Source organism: Xyrauchen texanus, chromosome 11 (assembly GCF_025860055.1).
Source record: "Xyrauchen texanus isolate HMW12.3.18 chromosome 11, RBS_HiC_50CHRs, whole genome shotgun sequence".
Classification (NCBI taxonomy): Eukaryota; Metazoa; Chordata; class Actinopteri; order Cypriniformes; family Catostomidae; genus Xyrauchen; species Xyrauchen texanus.
Window position 1 is genome coordinate 9,596,872 of NC_068286.1, and position 20,380 is coordinate 9,617,251.

The window sequence follows — 20,380 nt, forward strand, 5'->3', positions numbered from 1 at the left end:
AAAAAAAATGAAATAAACCTTTAATTACATATATATTGCAAACTGATTAAAATAATACAAATATCTGTATTTATTATCATAATCATAATCGTTATTTTTGTTTTGTTTTTTTTTTTTTTACTATTGCTTGCTGAGACACTGGCTGTAGTGGAGGGGAGTGTCAAGCCATTGGCGCTCCAGTGATGCGCTCTCATCAGACTCCACCTCTATGTAAATGTCAGTGTGGCGCTTGTGTCCGCAAGCTCACAGTCAATGAGCACCGAGGCAGGAGGAGTGTCCGTCTCGTTTCGGGGGGCCGAGAGATATTTTCCTCCAGCATGATGTCGGTGTGGAATTATCGCACTCTCAACCTTTGAGAAATAATCGAGGCCAGCAGCACACAAAGTGACCCGGCGTTGAGACATGGGAGGCCAGATAACCCGAAACGCCTTGTATGGTGAGAAACTGCGTTAAGGATCCACATATGATCGAGAGTGATGGTCCTTCTCTTTGCCTGTAGATGAAGCGCCTAAGATGCGCTGGTTTAATTGTATTGTAAAGTAAAGATATATCTAAGAAAATTCAGTGGGAAAAAACGACTGCCTTTAAATGCCATATATATGTTAAAATATTAGCAAAATGTAATGCACGAATTAATAAGTTAATATGGGCTAAATTTAAACAAGCTCATGAGATCTTGCGCTTAGAGAATCTATTCGGTGCGCGTCTTCCAGTCAAGGCGCTCATACATGTGAACGCGCCTACTTCAGACGTGTTTCCCCTACAGCAGCTGAACGCGTGAGAAAATGGAAGGGAATTTGTGGGGATTCCCTCTGTTGTTGGGAATAACAGGGATTTACTGTGGGTTTTCCACTACGTTTATTTCAGTTTATAAGCCTCTGAAGCAGCTGGCTTCTGAACTGAATCAATAAATCAATTGAATAACCCTACAGTACATAGGAATACTTGGGTGTTGGTTATACAGAGTAGCTCTATTTTCTAATATGTTCTGAAAATTATTGTCAGGCTGTTAGGCTGCTGTAAATGTTGGCACAATTTGATCAAGTGCTGGATATGTTGATTTGTTTTTCTGTTAGCCTGCAGGGTGAATTATGTTGCATTCATGAATGTAACTGAAACATCCATGAGCAGTTGGGTTCATGCAAATCTCTTTCTGTCTCACACTCACTATTTCTCTGTGTGTGCAGCTGATTGGCCTAGAGATAATCTGAACCCTTGGTGGACCTGACCCACTTGATCATTAGTTCTAATTAAAGCACTGTATCAGATCCAATTAGGTAAATGGGGACTAGAGAAATAATAGTCCAGTGTGTGTAAAGCATATGGTGTTAGTATACGGTGTCTTTTCAGGCCAGAAATGTACTTTACGCAAGTATGCGGATGCAAATGTTTGGCTAATGCATTGGGAGATCATTATCCCATTGCACATAAAGGTGCTTTTAGCAATTGTTTTAGAATACCATAAATAAAATGTCCCTACCAACTAAAAGAAATCACCAAAATTGGTGCTCTTCTAAAGGCCAACGTATACTTTGGTTATCTGCTTTGCTGATAGCTCTGCACACAGTATTTGATTACATTTTGTCCTCAGCACAGTCCGTGTGCAGCCCAGATTTTCTCAACATGCGGACAGCCCTCCTCTGTGCGCATCATTGGTGCAGACACCTGCCATTGACTGTACTAAAGAAGTCATAAAGCAGTCGTAGTGTGCAAGCCGCAAACGCGTCCTTATTTGTTTTCAGTCAAAAAGGTATACTTTTGAAATGCAACATGGTCTAATGGGCACAATCCAATCCAGAATGCAGAAAAACGTAGTATACTCGGGCCTTAAGAAATCACACTAGTGATTTGAAAATTGACAATAGAAAATGCTAATCCACTCTATAGCACCCCTGCTGGAAATGCTGCTAATACAACACTTACTTGTGTAGCGTTATACATTATGTCTAACATGAAAATATAAAAGCCAAAAATATACATGAAAACTAACCCTTCTAACTACATAAGTCATAAGTTCCCTTGACTAATTTTGGAAAACGTCATGGGAAATCAGACTTGTGTAGTTAGAAGGGTTAGTTTACACGTATATTTTTGGCTTTTATATTTCATTGGTCAAATCAACAATAGAGGACAGGAGGGTGATTCTCAAACTTGTCAATAAATGTCTTGGTCCCATTTTAATCAAAAATATAAATAAACAATTAAGAAATTACATTTTGTATATTGAAAATGAAGCCTAGTTTTAGGGCCGTTGATATTTTTTTACATTGTTATTTTAATTTTTATGACAGTTATACACATTTTACCCACAATTCTCATGACCACAATGAGAAAAACAAATATTTTATTTAAATTGAAAACAATTTATTAATCGGTGCACTCCCTTGGTATGATGTTTCATATTAGCTGATTTTAATAATAAATAAAAAATCACTGTACAACAGCACTTTTTTTTTTACTGTAATAGAACTGTGTTATGATAATGAGAATCATTATTGAAAACAATGGGAGGTACAACGTTATGGTAATGGGATTTGTGGCGTAACGTGCTTTAGTGTCCTGAAAATAGTTACAATGTATATATATATATATATATATATATATATATATATATATATATATATATATAAACACATATATACATATATACATATATACACTTTTTCACCTACATTAGCACATAGTCTCAAAATGCCAAAAGCACTGCTAGGCCTACAGCTATTTATTTATCTTAAAACAGGATGGCTTTTACCTTTTGTGTAGCTCAAAGACATTTGGAGGCCATATTTAGAGGATAGTATGATGAACAACCTGTCAAGTTTCACTTTCCAGTTCCTGTTTCTGAGTCAGAGATTGTTTTCTGGTTCATACTGCAAGTTAACAGTGGGGACAAATTGTATATCCTGATACACAAACATCCTTCACATAAGATACAGCAGATTACAGTGGTTTATCTGATCACAGTAGGAGAAATGTGAGCATGGTTTTCAACTTCACATGTCATGTACTTGAACCTGTCCAGAACTAAGAACAAGCTTGTCTGGTTTGTAGTGTTTGAGCCAGATAGAGATGCATTTTGTATGTACAATATATGTGTAGGACTGTAGGATGTTTCTCATGCAACTTTCACTCTGGAACACATCTTGGCCTCTCAGGCAGGAAAGAGATGAATAATAAGTAGTTATTTTTATAAAGGTTGTTAAAAGTGGAACATGACAGTATTTGCTCCAAATACTCCTACTGTCTTTTGAACAGTCTCGAATTCAACAGTAACACATTTTAATGTAAATGTTAGGTTTGCAAGTGTTTTTTGCATAAACAAATTCTGTTCATTTCTAATCATTTTGTTTAATAGAGTTGAACATTTTATAGACTAATAATTTGAAGGGTCAGCTCTATAGTTTTTTCAGTTCTATAGTTTCTAGGCTTAGTTCTGTTTAAACACAGGGATTTTTAACATTTGCAGTCCCAGGGACCCCCAAACATTTTCTATAAAAAGGTATAAAAGGAGCTGGCTCGCAACCACTTATTCAGGTTTTGCGCTGAGGAGCCGAGACAGGGTCCCGTCATTTCAGCGGGTAGTTCAGTGTTATGTCAAGAGGGACACAACATCTCCTTCACTCACTCGACATTGTGTCGAGGTCCCTATATGAAATGCCACAACTAGCTGAACTGTGGTTTGGCGGTGCAGGTGCAGGCACACCAATGCGTGCCTCGTAGCAAGCGCACTCTGCCCTCAGGTAACCTCCCCCAATGCTCCATGAGCATTGACAAGCCGACTGCCCATAATGGGGACAGGCTGCACCAGCCATGGCCTCTTCTTCTTTTTTCTCCCCAAAAAGTGGAAATCATTCAGCTGGAAACATTAGCGTCTGCATCGGGGGGGGGGGGGTGGAGTCCTTTCCCCTAGGGGAAAGACAATGCTGAGACCACACCCTGCCTGAAAGAGAGGTAATTGTGTGGAAATACATCACATGGACTTACCGACCGGTAGTATTGCATGTGGAGGAAGTCCCTGTAGTAGGTCCTACCCGGAGGGGACGGAGCTCTACAAACACGGCGACAGGTGGCAGAGGGAACTCTGCCCAAGGAAGACATGGGTTCACCAACGGGGAAACCATACCACGGAAGATACATCACACGGGATTACTCACGGGTAACCAACACATGTGGAGGACCTACCCGGGTACAGGGCCTACTAGCACACGTACTGGGCCGGCATTTAATTTCTCTGCTGAATTCGCCAACCACAGTGCAAAGGATGAAGGACATCCAGGGTCCACAGTCTCATGAACTCAGCTGGGGGGAAAAAAGCACACGTCTTCCCCTCCAGGAGGGAAAAGCATTGTACGCAAGCAGTACACCCGACCAGTTGCCATGCATACTTACCTGTTCGTACCTAACAACACACGGGACAAAACCGGCTCAACATTTAGATTGTAGAATCTCAGGAAGGTATTTGGTGTTGCCCTGCCCTCTGCGCTACAAATGTCTGCTAAAAAGGCACCATAGGTCAGGGCCCAGGAGGCCCCCACACTCCTTGTGGAGAGTGCTCGAGGCCCCAAAGGTGGCAGCACGTCCTGGGCCTGGTATGCCAAAGCGATGGTGTCAATGACCTAGTGGGCGATCCTCTGTTTTGAGACAGCCCTCCCTTTCCACTGTTCTCCGAAGCAGACAAAGAGCTGCTCAGAGCATCTAAAGCTCTGTGTGTGATCCAAGTAGATTTGCAAAGCACGCTCTGGACACAGCAACGATAAGGCTGGGCCTGCCTCCTCCTGGGGCAGCGCTTGCAGGTTCACCACCTGATCCCTAAACGGGGTTGTGGGAACCTTGGGCACATAGCTCGGTCGGGGTCTCAGGAGTATGACGGATTGAACTTCAGGCAGGTTTCGCTGACAGAGAATGCCTGCAGGTCTTCAACCCTCTTAATGGACGTGAGCGCAGTCAGGAGAGCAGTCTTCAATAAGAGCGCCTTTATTTCAACTGATTCTAGGGGCTAAAACAGGGCTGTCCACAGGCCCAGTAGGACCACGGAGAGATCCCACAAGGGAATGAGGTGTGGCCTGGTAGGATTCTAAGGAACATGATGATCAGGTCATGCTTCCCGAGTGACTTAACATCTACTGTGTCTACTATAGCGGCTAGACGCCCCTTCCAGCCTCTCCTGCAGGACGGAAATCACCAACCCAACTTCGCATCTCTGGGGTCTTCACGTCGGGAAGAACATCAATTAGTGAACAAACGCCACTTCAAGGCATACAGGCACCACATAGAGGGAGCATTGTACTGAGTGATTGTGTCTACCACTGCCGGTGGTAGGCCACTTAGGTCTTCTGCATCATGTCCAAGGGCCAGACATGGAGATTCCAGAGGTCTTGTCACGGGTGCCAGATGGTGTCTCATCCTTGAGAGAGGAGGTCCTCCCTCAGGGGAACTTGCCAGGTAGGGGCTGTCATGAGGGGTGTGAGCTCCGAGTCTGGGTGAGCCAGTAGGGTGCCACCAGGATGACCTGCCCCTTGTCCTCCCTGACCTTGCATGTGGTCTGTGCAAGCAGGCTCACTAGGGGGAAATGCATACTTGCGCAGCTCCCGGGGCCAGCTTTGTGCCAGCGCTTCTGTGCCAAGGGGAGGCTTGGTCAGGGCATACCAGAGCAGGCAGTGGGAGGATTTCCGGGAAGCAAATAGGTTTACCTATGCTTGGCCAAATTGACCCCAAATCAGCTGGACCACCTGGGGATGGAGTCACCACTCTCCCCTGAGCATGACCTGCCATGACAGTGTGTCCACTGTGCCGTGGAGGTCGCCTGGGATGTGAGTGACTCGCAACGACCTGAGTCGCTGCTGACTCCAGAGGAGGAGATGGCGGGTGAGTTGCAACATGCACCGCGAGCGTAAGCTGCCATGGCGGTTTATATACACTACCGTCACTGTGTTGTCCGTCCGGACCAACACGTGCTTGCCCTGGATCAATAGCCGAAGCCTCCGCAGGGTGAGCAATACTGCAAGCAAGTCGAGACAGTTGATGTGCCAACTCAGTCGCGGCCCTGTCCAGTAGGGTACGCCCGGAAAAGAGGGTATCTTTTCCTGGTATGCCCGGCCCTCAAAGGCAAACTGCAGAATGGGGGCTCTATTGTGTCCTTCAGCAGAAGGGTCCCGATCTCCGCACTCAGGGCAGATGCGTACTCGCATAGTTGAGTCGGATGGCCCTGGCCAGCTATCGCGACGAGTTGGAGAGTGCTAGCCACACCTCCAAGCTCCGGGGCGAGGGGCACCAAGGGGACAATCGCATCTGATGTACTACATTTCTGCAAATTCTATGCAAAGGGTGGCTACTTTGAAGATGGTAAAATATAACGTAGTTTTGATTTATTTTGGATTTTGTTTTTGTCACAACACAGTTCCTTTTGTTCCATTTCTGTTCTTCCATAGTTTTGATGACTTTACTATTATCCTTAAATGTAAAAAATAATAATAATAAAGAATGAGTAAGTGACACCAAACTTTAGACTGGTAGTTAATATATATATATGTATGTTATTAGTTGTTAAAACATTGAAATGACTGAATCAATTACTATGGTGTTGATTATTTTGTTGAAACCACAACAAGACAGCCATGCAAAAACAACATAAGGGAACTGTTAGCATTGGATCAGATGTTTGTTTTTGGAAATGGAATTTTAAATGGGGCATGAAGTGATTGATTATCAGTGACTGGTCGACACACACACACACACACACACACACACACACACACAACTATATATATATATAGTTGAATTCAGATGTTTACATATATTTATCCACTCCACATCCACAGATTTCATATTAACAAATATGGTTTTGGAAGTCATTTAAGACATCTGCTTTGTGCATTACGAGTAATTTTTCCAACAATTGTTTACAGACAGATTGTTTCACTTTTAATTGACTATATCACAATTCTTGTGGGTCAGAACATTATATACACTATATATAAACTAAGAAAATTCCATGATGTCAAGCCTTTAGGCAATTAGCCATTTAGCTTCTGATGGGCTAATTAGCTAACTGGAGTACCCGTGCCTTTTAAGGCCTACCTTTAAACTCATTGCCTCTTTGCTTAAAATCATGGGAAAATCAAAAGAAATCAGAAAAGACCTCAGAAAAAAAAAAATTGTGGACCTCCAAAAGCCTTGTTAATCCTTGTGAGCAATTTCCAAAAGAAGGTACCATGTTCATCTGTACAAACAATAGTACGCAAGTATAAACACCATGGAACCACGCAGCCATCATACTGCTCAGGAAGGAGACACATTCTGTCTCCTAGAGATGAATGTAATTTGGTGTGAAAAGTGCAAATCAATCCAAGAAAAACAGCAAAAGATATTGTGAAGATGCTGGAGGAAACAAGTAGACAAGAGTCTATATCCACAGTTAAACGAGTCCTTTATCAACATAACCTGAAATGCTGCTCAGCAAGAAAGTAGTCACTGCTCCAAAACTGCCATCAAAAAGCCAAACTATAGATTTTAAGTGCACATTGGGACAGTTATCTTACTTTTGGAGAAATGTCCTCTGGTCCGATAATTTTTTATTTTTTTATGTTTGACCATAATGACCATCATTATATTTGAAGGAAAAAGGGTGAGGCTTGCAAGCGAAGAACACAATCCCAACCATGAAGCATGGGGGTGGTTTACTGCAGGAGGAACTAGAGCACATAACAAAATATATAGCATCATGAGGAAGGAAAAGTATGTGGATATTTTGAAGCAACATCTCAAGACATCAGCCAGGAAGTTAAAGCTTCTAGATGGACATTGACCCCCAAGTATACCTCCAAAGTTGTGGCAAAATGGCTTAAGGACAACAAAGTCAAGGTATTGTGTGGCCCTGACCTCAATCCAATAGAACATTTTTGTGCAGAACTGAAAAAGCGTGTGTGAGCAAGGAGGCCTATAAACCTCACTCAGTTACACCAGTTCTGTCTGTAGGAATGGGACAAAATTCCAGCAACTTATTGTGAGAAGTTTGTGGAAGGCTACCCAAAATGTTTGACCCAAGTTAAACAATTCAAAGGCAATGCTTCTAAATAATAACAAAGTGTTTGTAAACTACTTACCTACTGGTTATGAAATAAAAGCTGAAATAAATAATTCTCTCTACTATTATCCTGACATTTCAAGTTCTTAAAATAAAGTAGTGATCATTGATAACAGGAAATTTGATCACAGCAGAAGATTTTGAAATCCAACAGTGAACAAACATGCTTGATGGCTGTAGCAGTGGTCATTCTATTTATGTACATGGCTCTCTGGAATTCTCTATTCTGATTTGTCAATGTTGCCATCTAGTGGTCTGATATTGGTCAGTAACAACCACGCATCCACATATCAGACCGCTCATCCGGGTATCTGAGCCATCTTTACTGCTTCTCGGATCACTGTGCAATCTCAGCAAGTAAGCTAAAAAAAAATTAAAATGTAAACTCCAGTCAATGTTTCATGTGCATTTATTTATTTATTTGTTAAATAGTCTTGTAAGAAAATGGATAATGATCAGTCAGACATTCATTAATTACAAAATAAACACCAACAGAACTCAGAAGTGTATTTCAGCTGTTCTGTATATACTGTATTATATTATATTTAAATTATATAGTTATAATTTATTATATATATATTTTTTTTTTTTTTCGGGTGAAATATGAGATTCACCAAAATAGAAAATTAGACATAAATAAAATAGAAATAAAATAAAAAAAATATGTATAAGATCATAGTTTGAGATCATTAAAAACAAAATAAAATAAAACCGCATACATGACTGTTATTTTGGGTTATCTCCATTTTTAGGTTGACTGGCCATTCTTGCGTTTTAATATGCAACACATCCATGTTTTGGATGCCTGGAAGGCACACTCAAAGTTCAGCTTTCAAAATAAACACACGTATGAAAGATAATTTAGGGCGGATTCTAAAGGACTCTGTTTAGCATTATTTTTGCGATGGGTTCAAGGTTTTAGTGGAGTATACAACTTCGATTTTGATAATGGTTTGTTTTAAGTTGAATCAAGTTGTTTGAATGTGAACATTTTGCAATGGTCTTTGTTTTTAAACAAATAAATATTGACACAAGACAAACATCACCAGAAATATTTTTTCTAGAATCTAGGCTGGGCTGACTCTTGGTCTTAGCTGTTGTTTGTGGTAAAAAATTAAAAATTAAACAGGCATTGATGTGTTCATCTAGTGTTGATGCTTGATGCTAAATGACAGTGTGTCTATTGTATGTCTGTTCCTGATTGATATGTGTTTGTGTGGAGAAGACACCAGAGATATGGCTTTGTATAGACCAGAGCCCAGAGGGTGTACGCCTGATCGGCCGAAACATCCCCTGTGTTGTCCTTCCCATTTTCAGCCAATGAGAGAAACATTGCATTCATCAGAATTACCAAATAACCAATCACATTGATGTTTAGCCAAGTGTGTTGCCATGTTGATGTGTTGTGGTCACGTGATGAGTGTCTCACCTCAGATGGTACAGTATGGTTGCCAAGTACATCCCTTCTTAAGCTATCCATTGTAGCTAGACTTAATGCTAAAGTTTTAAATTATTACACTAATTTAAATGAAAAGTCTTGACTCTTCTACTACTAAATTAATAGTATGTTTTTGTAAAAGTATTTTCCAGAAAGCCATGGTTTTTGGAAATCTTTTACGTAAGTTAATAGAATCACGGTGTATAATGATTCAGGAAAAAACAGCTTGTCAAGTCTACAAATACCACTTTAAACATGCAAATCAAAAGCTTTTCAACAGTCTCATAGTATCTATTGTTATATAACAGTATTATACTGACTATTTGTTAAGCAATTGTTTATTTGGCTCTAGACTATATTGGCTTTCATTTGTCTTCCCGTGATGCATACAAAACTCTAATGCGCTCTTCAAGCCGTTGGTTTAAATTTTCTGTATTTGAGGGCAAACAAAACTGCAAAACGTCTCGGTTACGTACTGTATGTAACATCGGTTCCCTGAGATGATGGGAACGAGACATTATGTCTTGTTGACACATATTGGGAAATTCCTTTTCCAACGGCCTAGTTGAAACCCTTCTACAATAACGGCAATTCTAAGATTGGCTATGGTGTTTAAGCCCCGCCATTTTAGGCGTGAAGCTGTCTGGTATACGTGAAGCTGTCTGGAATTTTCTGACTGCGGGACAAAGAGCGCATAGCTCGTACCTAAAAAACGGTAGTGTCTGTAATGTAAAAAGTCTGTAGTGCGGCCAGCTTACAGTCTTGTTCCTTTCATCATATGGAACCAAGGTTACATACATAACCGAGACGTTCCGTTACGATTCAGTCCACTCAACACTCTTCATGCTGACGCATATGGGAAACAGAGTCCCATCATGCTACACTACATGACATAACCCTCCCAGAGAGGAATACCGCAGCATAATACTCAAAAGAACATGATGTCGCTGTCCTAGGGGACGGCGACCGTCATGAGTATGCCACAAGTGAATAAGTCTCATGGTGAGCCAGGAGGGGAGCACTTAGAATGGATATATTAACTAGTCATATAGTATGAATTAACTCCTTCACAAAGCCAATCGGAAAGGACATTTTATTTATAATGGAAATGCTTGTGACTTTATGGATATTACAATGGTCTGAACATAGGCAGTTGTGTAAAATAATGGGGGAGCCTGTATTTAAAAAGGGGGTTATAAGATTATGATTGATAATGAAATGGCAAGCGCTCTAGACTAGGGATGGAACTATACCATGTTTTCTCTTCCGAATCGACCGATACCGATCTGATACCAGTGTGGTTTTTTTTATTAAATTTGGAATATCTATAATTCACTGTGTGGAACTGATTTACTCTGTTATTTATTTATTTAATTTTAGTTTTATTAGTATATCAATCCACTTTTCAATCACACAGTACATTTTAGAACCCAATTTGTTTTTATTGTAATTTCTAATAATAATTATTATTTGTAATAATAATAAGAATTATAAGAAGAAGAAATTGACTATACATTGGTAATACATTTCAGTTGTAATTTCTTAAGACTTTTATTTTGAAAGTCCAGCACTGAGCACTCTAGGAAGTCTGTGTATGAGTGTTTGTTTGTAGACTAATGTCATTTTTCCCATATCACACATTTGAGTGAGGGTCAGGAAGATATGCCGATCCAGGACCGCCAGGTTGCCCATTGATTTGCCAATGGGCCATGTAGTGAATTTAGTGACCTGGAGTGCTAAGTCCGTAGTGGTGCGGAGATCTTTAAACGTCTCTGGATCGTAGCCTTGCTCATCCATTTGTTTGAGGAGCTTGGCACCACCATCGCATTGAGTGCTGTACCAGCTTTGCCCACTGCTGAGTATGCTTTTACAGACAATGCGGACGTTAGTCTACACGGCTTGGAAGAATGAGTGGGGGTGTGATTTCCACATCCTGCTACTCTCTGGATAGAGATGTGCCGTTACCGCCTCTTTTTCCAAAGGAAGTAGCTCGTCATGCATGTATTGTATCGGCGCAGATGCTCTACATGGAGATTGAGGGGCTCATGGGGTGTGTGCGGCACAAGGTCCACCTCAAATTCATCCTGCTCAACCTCGCGGCTCCACATGCCTCCTCATATGATCCCTCAGAATCACAGAAGAGGCAGGTGGGAGGGTGCGAGAGGCCAAATCGTCCCTCAGAACAAAGGTGTTTCGCGAGCGAAGCATCTTGAAACTCATGTCCTCGCAGTGAGGGCAGTCTGTCCCCATGAGAGCTGCCTCTGCATGGGCATGCCCCAGACTGCGAACGCAGCTCTCATGTTGGTCTGATGGTGGGATGTGCCCCTCGCATAAGGAACACTTATGGAACGATATCTTTAAAAAGAAGTGAACACAGAAGTGGCTCTTTATATATATATATATATTTGTGGCAGGGCGGGGGGCAGGCCCGGGTCGTGATGCTACACACTCTCTGCCCTGCCACACTCTTATAAATATAGCATATTATATATATTATTTTGTGGTTACTGTAAATTCCTACAACAAACTACCATGATCAAACTATGGTTACTGTAGTAAAACCAAGGAGGTTTTTCATCACTTATTTCACATGCAAATGAGCTTTGCGGCAAACTTGTCCATTGTTGCGAAAGGTTTGCTGCAGGTTTACAACTACCAGTAAAGAACTACAAACTTCTGGCAAACATTTGCATTGAATCACAAGCTCATTTCAAGTCAAGTCAAGTCAAGTCAAGTGGTTTTTATTGTCATTTCAACCATATACAGTTAGTACAGTACACAGCAAAACGAGACAACGTTCCTCCAGGACCATGGTGCTACATAAAAACAACAAAGGACCAACATAGGACCACGTGAGACTACACAACGAAATAAAATACCTATATAAACTACCTATATATACCTATATAAAGTGCACGTGCAAACATGTGCAAAAAGTACAGGACAGTACAACAAATTACTGACAATGAACAGGACAATAGACAGTGCAGCACCGACCAGTACTCAGTAGTGCAAAAAGATGACAGTTTCTAAAAATGTAAACATAACATACTATGAGATAATGTTCTACGCACATAGCAGTTATTGAGGTAGCAGACAGTTATAAAGTGACAGTAATTAAAGTGCAACTCAGGACACGTGTGTGTCAAACCAGTCTCTGAGTATTGAGGAGTCTGATGGCTTGGGGAAGAAGCTGTTACACAGTCTGGTCGTGAGGGCCCGAATGCTTCGGTACCTCTTGCCAGACGGGAGGAGGGTAAAGAGTTTGTGTGAGGGGTGTGTGGGGTCGTCCACAGTGCTGGTTGCTTTATGGATACAGTGTTTTTTGTAAATGTCTTTGATGGAGGGAAGAGAGACCCCAATGATCTTCTCAGCTGTCCTCACTATCCTCTGCAGGGCTTTATGGTCCGAAACGGTGCAAGTCCCAAACCAGGCAGTGATGCAGCTGCTCAGGATGCCCTCAATAGTCCCTCTATAGAATGTAGTGAGGATGGGGGTTGGGAGATGTGCTTTCCTCAGCCTTCGAAGAAAGTAGAGACACTGCTGGGCTTTCTTGGTGATAGAGCTGGTGTTGAGGGACCAGGTGAGGTTCTCCGCCAAGTGAACACCAAGGAATTTGGTGCTTTTGACGATCTCCACAGAGGAGCCGTCGATGTTCAGCGGAGTGTGTTCACCTTGTGCTCTCCTAAAGTCAACAACCATCTCTTTTGTTTTGTCGACATTCAGGGACAGGTTGTTGGCTCTACACCAGTTCGTCAGCCGCTGCACCTCCTCTCTGTATGCTGACTCGTTGTTCTTGCTGATGAGACCCACCACGGTCGTGGTCATCGGCGAACTTGATGATGTGATTCGAGCTGTGCATTGCTGCACAGTCGTGAGTCAGCAGAGTGAACAGCAGTGGACTGAGCACACAGCCCTGGGGGCCCCAGTGCTCAGTGTGGTGGTGGTGGAGATGCTGTTCCCGATCCGACTGACTGAGGTCTCCCAGTCAGGAAGTCCAGGATCCAGTTGCAGAGGGAGGTGTCCAGGCCCAGCAGGTTCAGCTTTCCAATCAGGTGCTGGGGAATGATTGTGTTGAATGCTGAGCTGAAATCTATGAACAGCATTCGAACGTATGAGTCCTTATTGTCTAGGTGGGTGAGGGCCAGATGGAGGGTTGTGGTGATGGCATCGTCCGCTGAACGGTTTGAACGACACGCAAACTGCAGTGGGTCTAGTGAGGGGGCAGCTGGGTCTTAATCTGACTCATGACGAGCCTCTCAAGCACTTCATGATGATGGGTGTAAGTGCGACGGGACGGTAGTGGTTGAGGCAGGACACTGAAGACTTCTTTGGCATGGGGATGATGGTGGTGGCCTTGAAGCACGCTGGAACGACGGCGCTGCTCAGAGAGATGTTGAAGATGTCGGTAAGAACATCTGCTAGCTGGTCTGCACATCCTCTGAGCACTCTGCCAGGAATGTTGTCTGGTCCAGCAGCCTTCCGTGGGTTGACTCTACGTAGAGTTTTCCTCACATCTGCCGTGGTAAGACAGAGCACCTGGTCGCTGGGAGGAGGGGTGGACTTCCTCGCCATCACGCCGTTCTGCACTTCAAACCGAGCGTAGAAGTCGTTCAGCGCATCTGGAAGGGAGGCATCTTTGTCACAGGTAACTGATGTTGTCCTGTAGTTGGTGATGGCCTGGATGCTCTGCCACATGCGCCACGTGTCACCGCTGTCCTGGAAGTGACTGTGGATTCTCTGGGCGTATGCGCGCTTTGCCTCTCTGATTGCCCGTGACAGTTTGGCCCTAGCTGTTCTACCTTATCGCCTGCTCTGAAGGCGGAGTCTCGGGACCTCAGCAGCGTGCGCACCTCCGCAGTCATCCACGGCTTCTGTTTGGAGCGTGTGGTGATGGTCTTGGAGAAAGTGACATCATCAATGCACTTGCTGATGTAGCTGGTCACTGATGCTGTGTATTCCTCCAAGTTGGTAGAATCGCCATATGTTGCAGCCTCCCTGAACATGTGCCAGTCAGTACACTCAAAACAGTCCTGAAGAGCAGAAATGGCTCCTGCTGGCCAGGTTTTCACCTGCTTCTGAAGCGGTTTTGTGCGCCTGACGAGCGGTCTGTATGCTGGAATTAACATAACAGAGATGTGGTCTGAGTAGCCGAGGTGGGGGCGGGCTCCGCCCGGCACGCTTCTGGGATGTTTGCGTAAACAAGATCAAGCCGCTCAGCCTCTCGCTGCAAAGTCCACATACTGATGGAATTTAGGGAGCACTGTCTTGAGATTTGCATGGTTGAAATCTCTGGCGACAATAAACAGTCCGTCGGGGTGAGCGTTCTGCAGTTCACTCATAGCCCCATACAGTTCACAGAGCGCTTCCTTAGCGTTAGCGCTGGGGGGAATGTAAACTCCTGTTATGCAAACAGTGGTGAATTCCCGTGGTAGATAAAAAGGTCTGCATCTAACAGTCACAAGCTCCAACAGCGATGAACAGTAACTAGAGACTAGCATAGAGTTCTTGCACCATTCCATTATTTTCTCATTTGCATGTGAAAATAATGAGTGGGAAATTTGTGGCAAGTTTGCAGCTAGTTTGCCACAGAACTCTAGATTTTCTGTAAGGGTTGATAGAATTGCATAGTCTTATGACAACTTATATTAATTAATAGGCGAAGTCAAAAATTTAAGATATCGTGCAACTCGGCTCGTACTAAAAGGTATGACTTTTTTTTCCATATGGGACAACCAATCAGCACACAGAATTTCACATCGGTTCAATGCAGGCACAACATTTTCAGCATCCTATTCAACACTGTATTTTAAGAAATGAAATGCCTGTGAACAAATTCGGTTGCTCATTTCATATTTTCTATGCAGTTCAAATGACTGATGTATGTCAATAACCTGTAATATGCTGTTTTCTTTTTCCGTGGTACTAAAAAGCTATTTTCCTCTTAAATTCATGGTAAGGTTTAGGCTTTGGGTAAAGTGTTGTAAAAACATAAATTGCTTATTAGTTTAGTTATTTTTCTCTACGTGAGTAAAAGACTTACATTTTTGTACAAGCCTACTCTTACGATTTCTTATGATGTTGCCATCTCTTACTATTTGTTTTGACAATAAGACTTGTCATGAGGGTTACGTATAATATAATTTAATATAATATAATATTATATAATAAAATATAATCAAGAGCCTGGCAAGCAGTATTCACTTGAGAGATACAGATCAATAGAGAGAGTGAAAAACAGAGAGTTAGTTCTATGCATAATTCCAAATAATGTTTACCACTATACAGTATGGTCAAGTGTGTTGATACAGACCCCCCCAGGCTGACTGGGTTGGTTTTATATAAGAAAATTCTTCTGTCAAATGGTTACATTACAAAATTGTGTGGCTTGCCATAGAAATATCAGCATTATGATGCATCTGCATTCTGTAGCCCAGGGTGGAATGTGCTTTTTGTGTCCTGGTAGATCATTTACGTCACTGGCTTCCATTACCTGCAATCTGTGTGTGTTCCTCCATGTACTGTGCTATTATATTGTATGAATATAAAGCTTCTTACATAATTAAGTTTATGATGACTACAGCAAGTTATTAATGTAATTATAATACATTTATTTAAAATAATGAGTCATTCAAGAGTGTTTACACTGGAAACTTAATGGAAATTAATCAATTAATCGTTAATTATTAATATCACAAAACGCACATGAAAACTCCAAATAATATGTGCATGTAGCCTATTTTTTAAAATATAATTTAAATGAATACACTTAAGAAATGCAATTTTTGGTATTTTCATCTTAAAATATTCTTGCACATTCGTGCTTTCCCGGCGATCGCTGACGTAATTGTATGATGGGATGAAACGAGGAGATCAACAGTGTTTGTTGTCATGTTGTATTTTATCACACTATCACAATGTGTGCAGAAAACATTAAAGTTACACATAAAGTGTTTTATAGAAAAACACTCCAACATTGTTTACATTGAGCCAGCTTCATGGGCTGTGTTCCACTTCACTTTAAAAATCCACTCGATAACTCCCCCTTGGGGGAATCCCCTCTGCCATTTTGGAAGTCAGTTCCACTTCATTAAGTGAGCAAGTGAAGTTTCTGTTGACAGACCCTCAACCCCTCGATTTTGACAGAGGGAGCGAGCCTACTCTGATGTACACTTCAGGCAGCATATCCCACAATGCAACTCAATTGTGACGTGACAGCAGATTGCACTTCATAAACCCCACCCCCACACAACTCTAATATATGATGAAAGTATGATGTAAGTGAAGGTCAATGAAGCAGTTTAGAAAAGTTATATTGAGATTTAACAACATAACACTTGAATCTGTTTGTCACACAGCTATAGTTCATTGTTATGTTACCATTTTCATTTTTGTAAAGCTTGATTTAATCCTTTTTAACAATTAATTATAATATTTTATTTTTTACATATTAGATTCATACATAAGCCCCTGAATTACAAATAAACTTTACCTGAATCTGTGGTTGCATCAATCTCTGAAAATTCAGCATGCTCCAAGTGATCAAGGGTTTAGGCTGGACCAGTTAAACCCATTGCACGTCTTCCGCTAGTAGTGGGCACTCTCGCAACGTAAGCAATGATGTACATCTGAGTCCGTGAGATGGAGGGAAGTTAGCAAGGGAAGGGCATCAAAATTTGAAGTGGAATGCAGCCATGATCTGTGTGGCTGTTGTTTCTTCTGTGATTTGGATAATAATGAACATGCAGAGTGCAAGCACCCTCTAGCAGTGGGTGACAGTATAGACAGCCTTATCAACGTCTGCTGTCATGATCACTGTGCATTTGTCCTGAAATGAATTAATCCACGATTGATAATCTTAATCGATCAAATTATTAAGCAGTAATTAATCGATTTTCCATTAATCATTAACATCCCTATTCCAAATCCACCTAAATGTCATTACCAGATTACCAGAAAACGTAAACAAGTGGTGCTTGCCCATTCAGAACTCACCAAAATCATGCTAGGGTGTTGCGGGAGTTTCCCAAAGTGTTTCTTTTCAGTTTCTAACATGTTCTAAATGGATTTAGTATGGTGCTAGGCTGTTCCGGGTGGTTGCTAGGTGGTTGATCACTGACCCATTTTCAAAGGGCCCATCCTCAAGTCTATGATATTCAAGTCCCCAGATATTACTTGGGTCCCTACTTCAATGTAAGTGATATTTCAACTGTTTTTTTGTCCGCCAGTTGAAAATAGAAAATCCGATCATTTAGAAAAGTAATAGCACATCTCTCTTCAACAAGCTAGGTGTCATTCATGTCTGAGGTGTTATTTATGTCTGTAGCACAAACTGTGCAAAAAAAGTTTGTTTAAATCCCTTACCCTCAGTGTAAGAAATAGTCTGACTGATCACACTGCAAATATGGCAACCGTAGGTTTTGCTAATGATTAACTCTACCCTGTAACCCAAACCCCAACCCTAAACCTAACTGTCAGTGAAGTGAAAAAGCAAACTCTAAATCACTCGCACAATTGTTTATGTGAATGCATTTACTGCCTGGTTTCCATGGGACCTGAACCCGTCTCATAGAGGATGGGGCTTGTCAATTTTAGGGTACATGAACATTCAGGAGTATGTCAATTCATGGTGAGAGTTAAGTGCCTAGTGCTTGAGGCCTAGTGTGGACCAAAGCTGTATACACTTATTCTCTTTCTTTCTTTAGATTATATGAACATACAATGCATGACATGTTTGTAAAACTGCCTGTTTTTGAATTAGTGATCGGCACATGAACTATGGATTTGTTATGAAAGATTTAGTGGATGTTATCTATTGTATTCATGTCCAAAATTATTATTTCCATATGTTTCATTGTAGCTTTTCTGTGCCTTTGTTAGATGCAATTGTATCTTCATTGGCCTGCATGGTATGTAAGCTCTTTAGATTCGGTTAAAATGCATTTTTGAATTTGTGAGGGGGAACAAATCTGATTAAACCTTGAGGGAGCTGATTTTACACTGATCTTGGAGCAGCATCCTCAGGCATAATTTTATCTGGACATTTGAAAAGAAAGCACAAATTCTGAACTCAGATCAGCTTATAAAACGAAAAGATCTTGCCGTGGCAGCGTTGCTAAGGAACATAAGCTGCTACTTAACCTCCATTTTCTGTCTGACAGCTGCAGCTCTTGTATTTGTTAATGCATTCATTTCAGTGTGCTCAGACTATGAGCGTTGCACACAATGATCGTATGCTAACAGACCAGACCCCACACACACACACACACACACACACACACACGTACACCTAGAGACACATACAGTATATACAATAATAGACATGTGCAAAACTTCCTTTTTTCAAAATTACTCAAATAGTTGTTTGGGCAACTGATCAATTAGTTGACTAATTGGTCTTAAGGAAGTCTTGTATAATTAGGCTGGTTTCGTGCTCACCTAATCCTGATTGGACATGTTTCTTTGGGGGAATTTACGTAAGATGTGTTCTTGTGTTTAAAGTGGATCTATTATGCAAAATTCACTTTTACATGGTGTTTGTACATAAATGTGAGTCGGCAGTGTGTGTACACAACCACCATACAATGTTAAATGTTCACCCACTCCTCTTTCTTATATTTCTATTAAATAAAAAACAGTGTGTCAAAATGAACGGTTTTCGTTTCTGTGCTAAAGTGAAGTCACTTTAGACCGGGCCTCTCCCACAACTGGTGGCGGACTCCACCCTCCTCCCCTGAGTGATCTACACACAGTCCGCCATTTTTTTCCACGCTGGAGCAGATACAGTGAGAAGAATAATGTCTCCGCTTCGTAAGCATCACAAGTGTTCTGTTGTTGGCTATAAATGTGAACATGCGGCATCAGAGCCACTGAAGATGCAGTGGACAAGCTGGACTGCTAATCTGGCATACAGGGCATTGTCCTGGTTGGCCAACGCACTTTGGGGCTGATCAGGGGCAGACTGGCCATCGGGAGAACCGAGCTGGCCGGTGGGTCATGCTCGAAACGGGTCGAGCTATGCTAAAATGAGCTGCCGCGTTTTGCAGTACGGACCACAAAACGGTGCCACGATATGCAGAAAAGGACAGCAAACACCAAACTGAGCACAACCAAAGTCTTCCCAGCAAGTCAGTCCACTGTCGGCCATCTTTGGAATGCTCCCGGGAGGCTATTTCCAGTAATGATATTGAAGCTCCTAATTACATAAATGGGGAACATTGTAATCCGAAAAACTGCATGCCAAGCCTACGTTTAAACAACATATTTCAAATCAGCAGTACAATCTGTCAACACTGATTTCACAAATTGCACTTCTTCACCTCATATTACGCTAAAAAGCTACATTTTCAAGGATTGTATTACTAATGCGCATGTGTGTTCTCAAGTTGATTGAGAGCAGATATCTCTATCTAAAAGTGGATTTGTTCTTTTACCTGTGAAGCAGGACTTCCTTTCTACTTCTGTTGACCATTGGCCACTGGAGCTTCTTGTTTGGGTGTTCCAATTTCTCCCATTAATTTTAAAAGAAGTGGCCCGTCTCCCATAAATAAATAGTCTCTGGCACAAGATAATAGAACAGAATGTAAGGGTCACGTTTTTAAAAGTTGGACTATTTTTAACTTGACATGCCATCTTAAAAACATAATACTTGTGGTAGGACACTCAAAAAACAACACAATACGCAATGCATTGGCCAAAAATATCCTTGTATATAAGTATAGTTGTTGCGGCGATGCTTTATAGGACATGTAAATGTAAAGACACAACCTTTCCTAGACCGTGCAAACCGCCTATGGCTAGGGTATATGTCGATTTTTCACATTCCTTTACGTCTCACGCACAGTTGAGCTTTCTATCTT

At 41.6% G+C, this 20,380-nt stretch overlaps 1 protein-coding gene across 1 annotated transcript in view; it reads left to right on the forward strand.

Annotated features, from left to right (window-relative positions):
* The first annotated feature begins 276 nt into the window (after positions 1-276).
* LOC127651928 (E3 ubiquitin-protein ligase NEURL1-like) overlaps positions 277-20,380 on the forward strand; it is a 57,381-nt gene continuing 37,277 nt past the window's right edge. Inside the window, exon 1 of the mRNA XM_052137997.1 lies at positions 277-436. Within this exon, the coding sequence (XP_051993957.1) occupies positions 403-436 (34 nt within the window). The 5' untranslated portion in view covers positions 277-402. The remainder of the gene's footprint in view (positions 437-20,380) is intronic.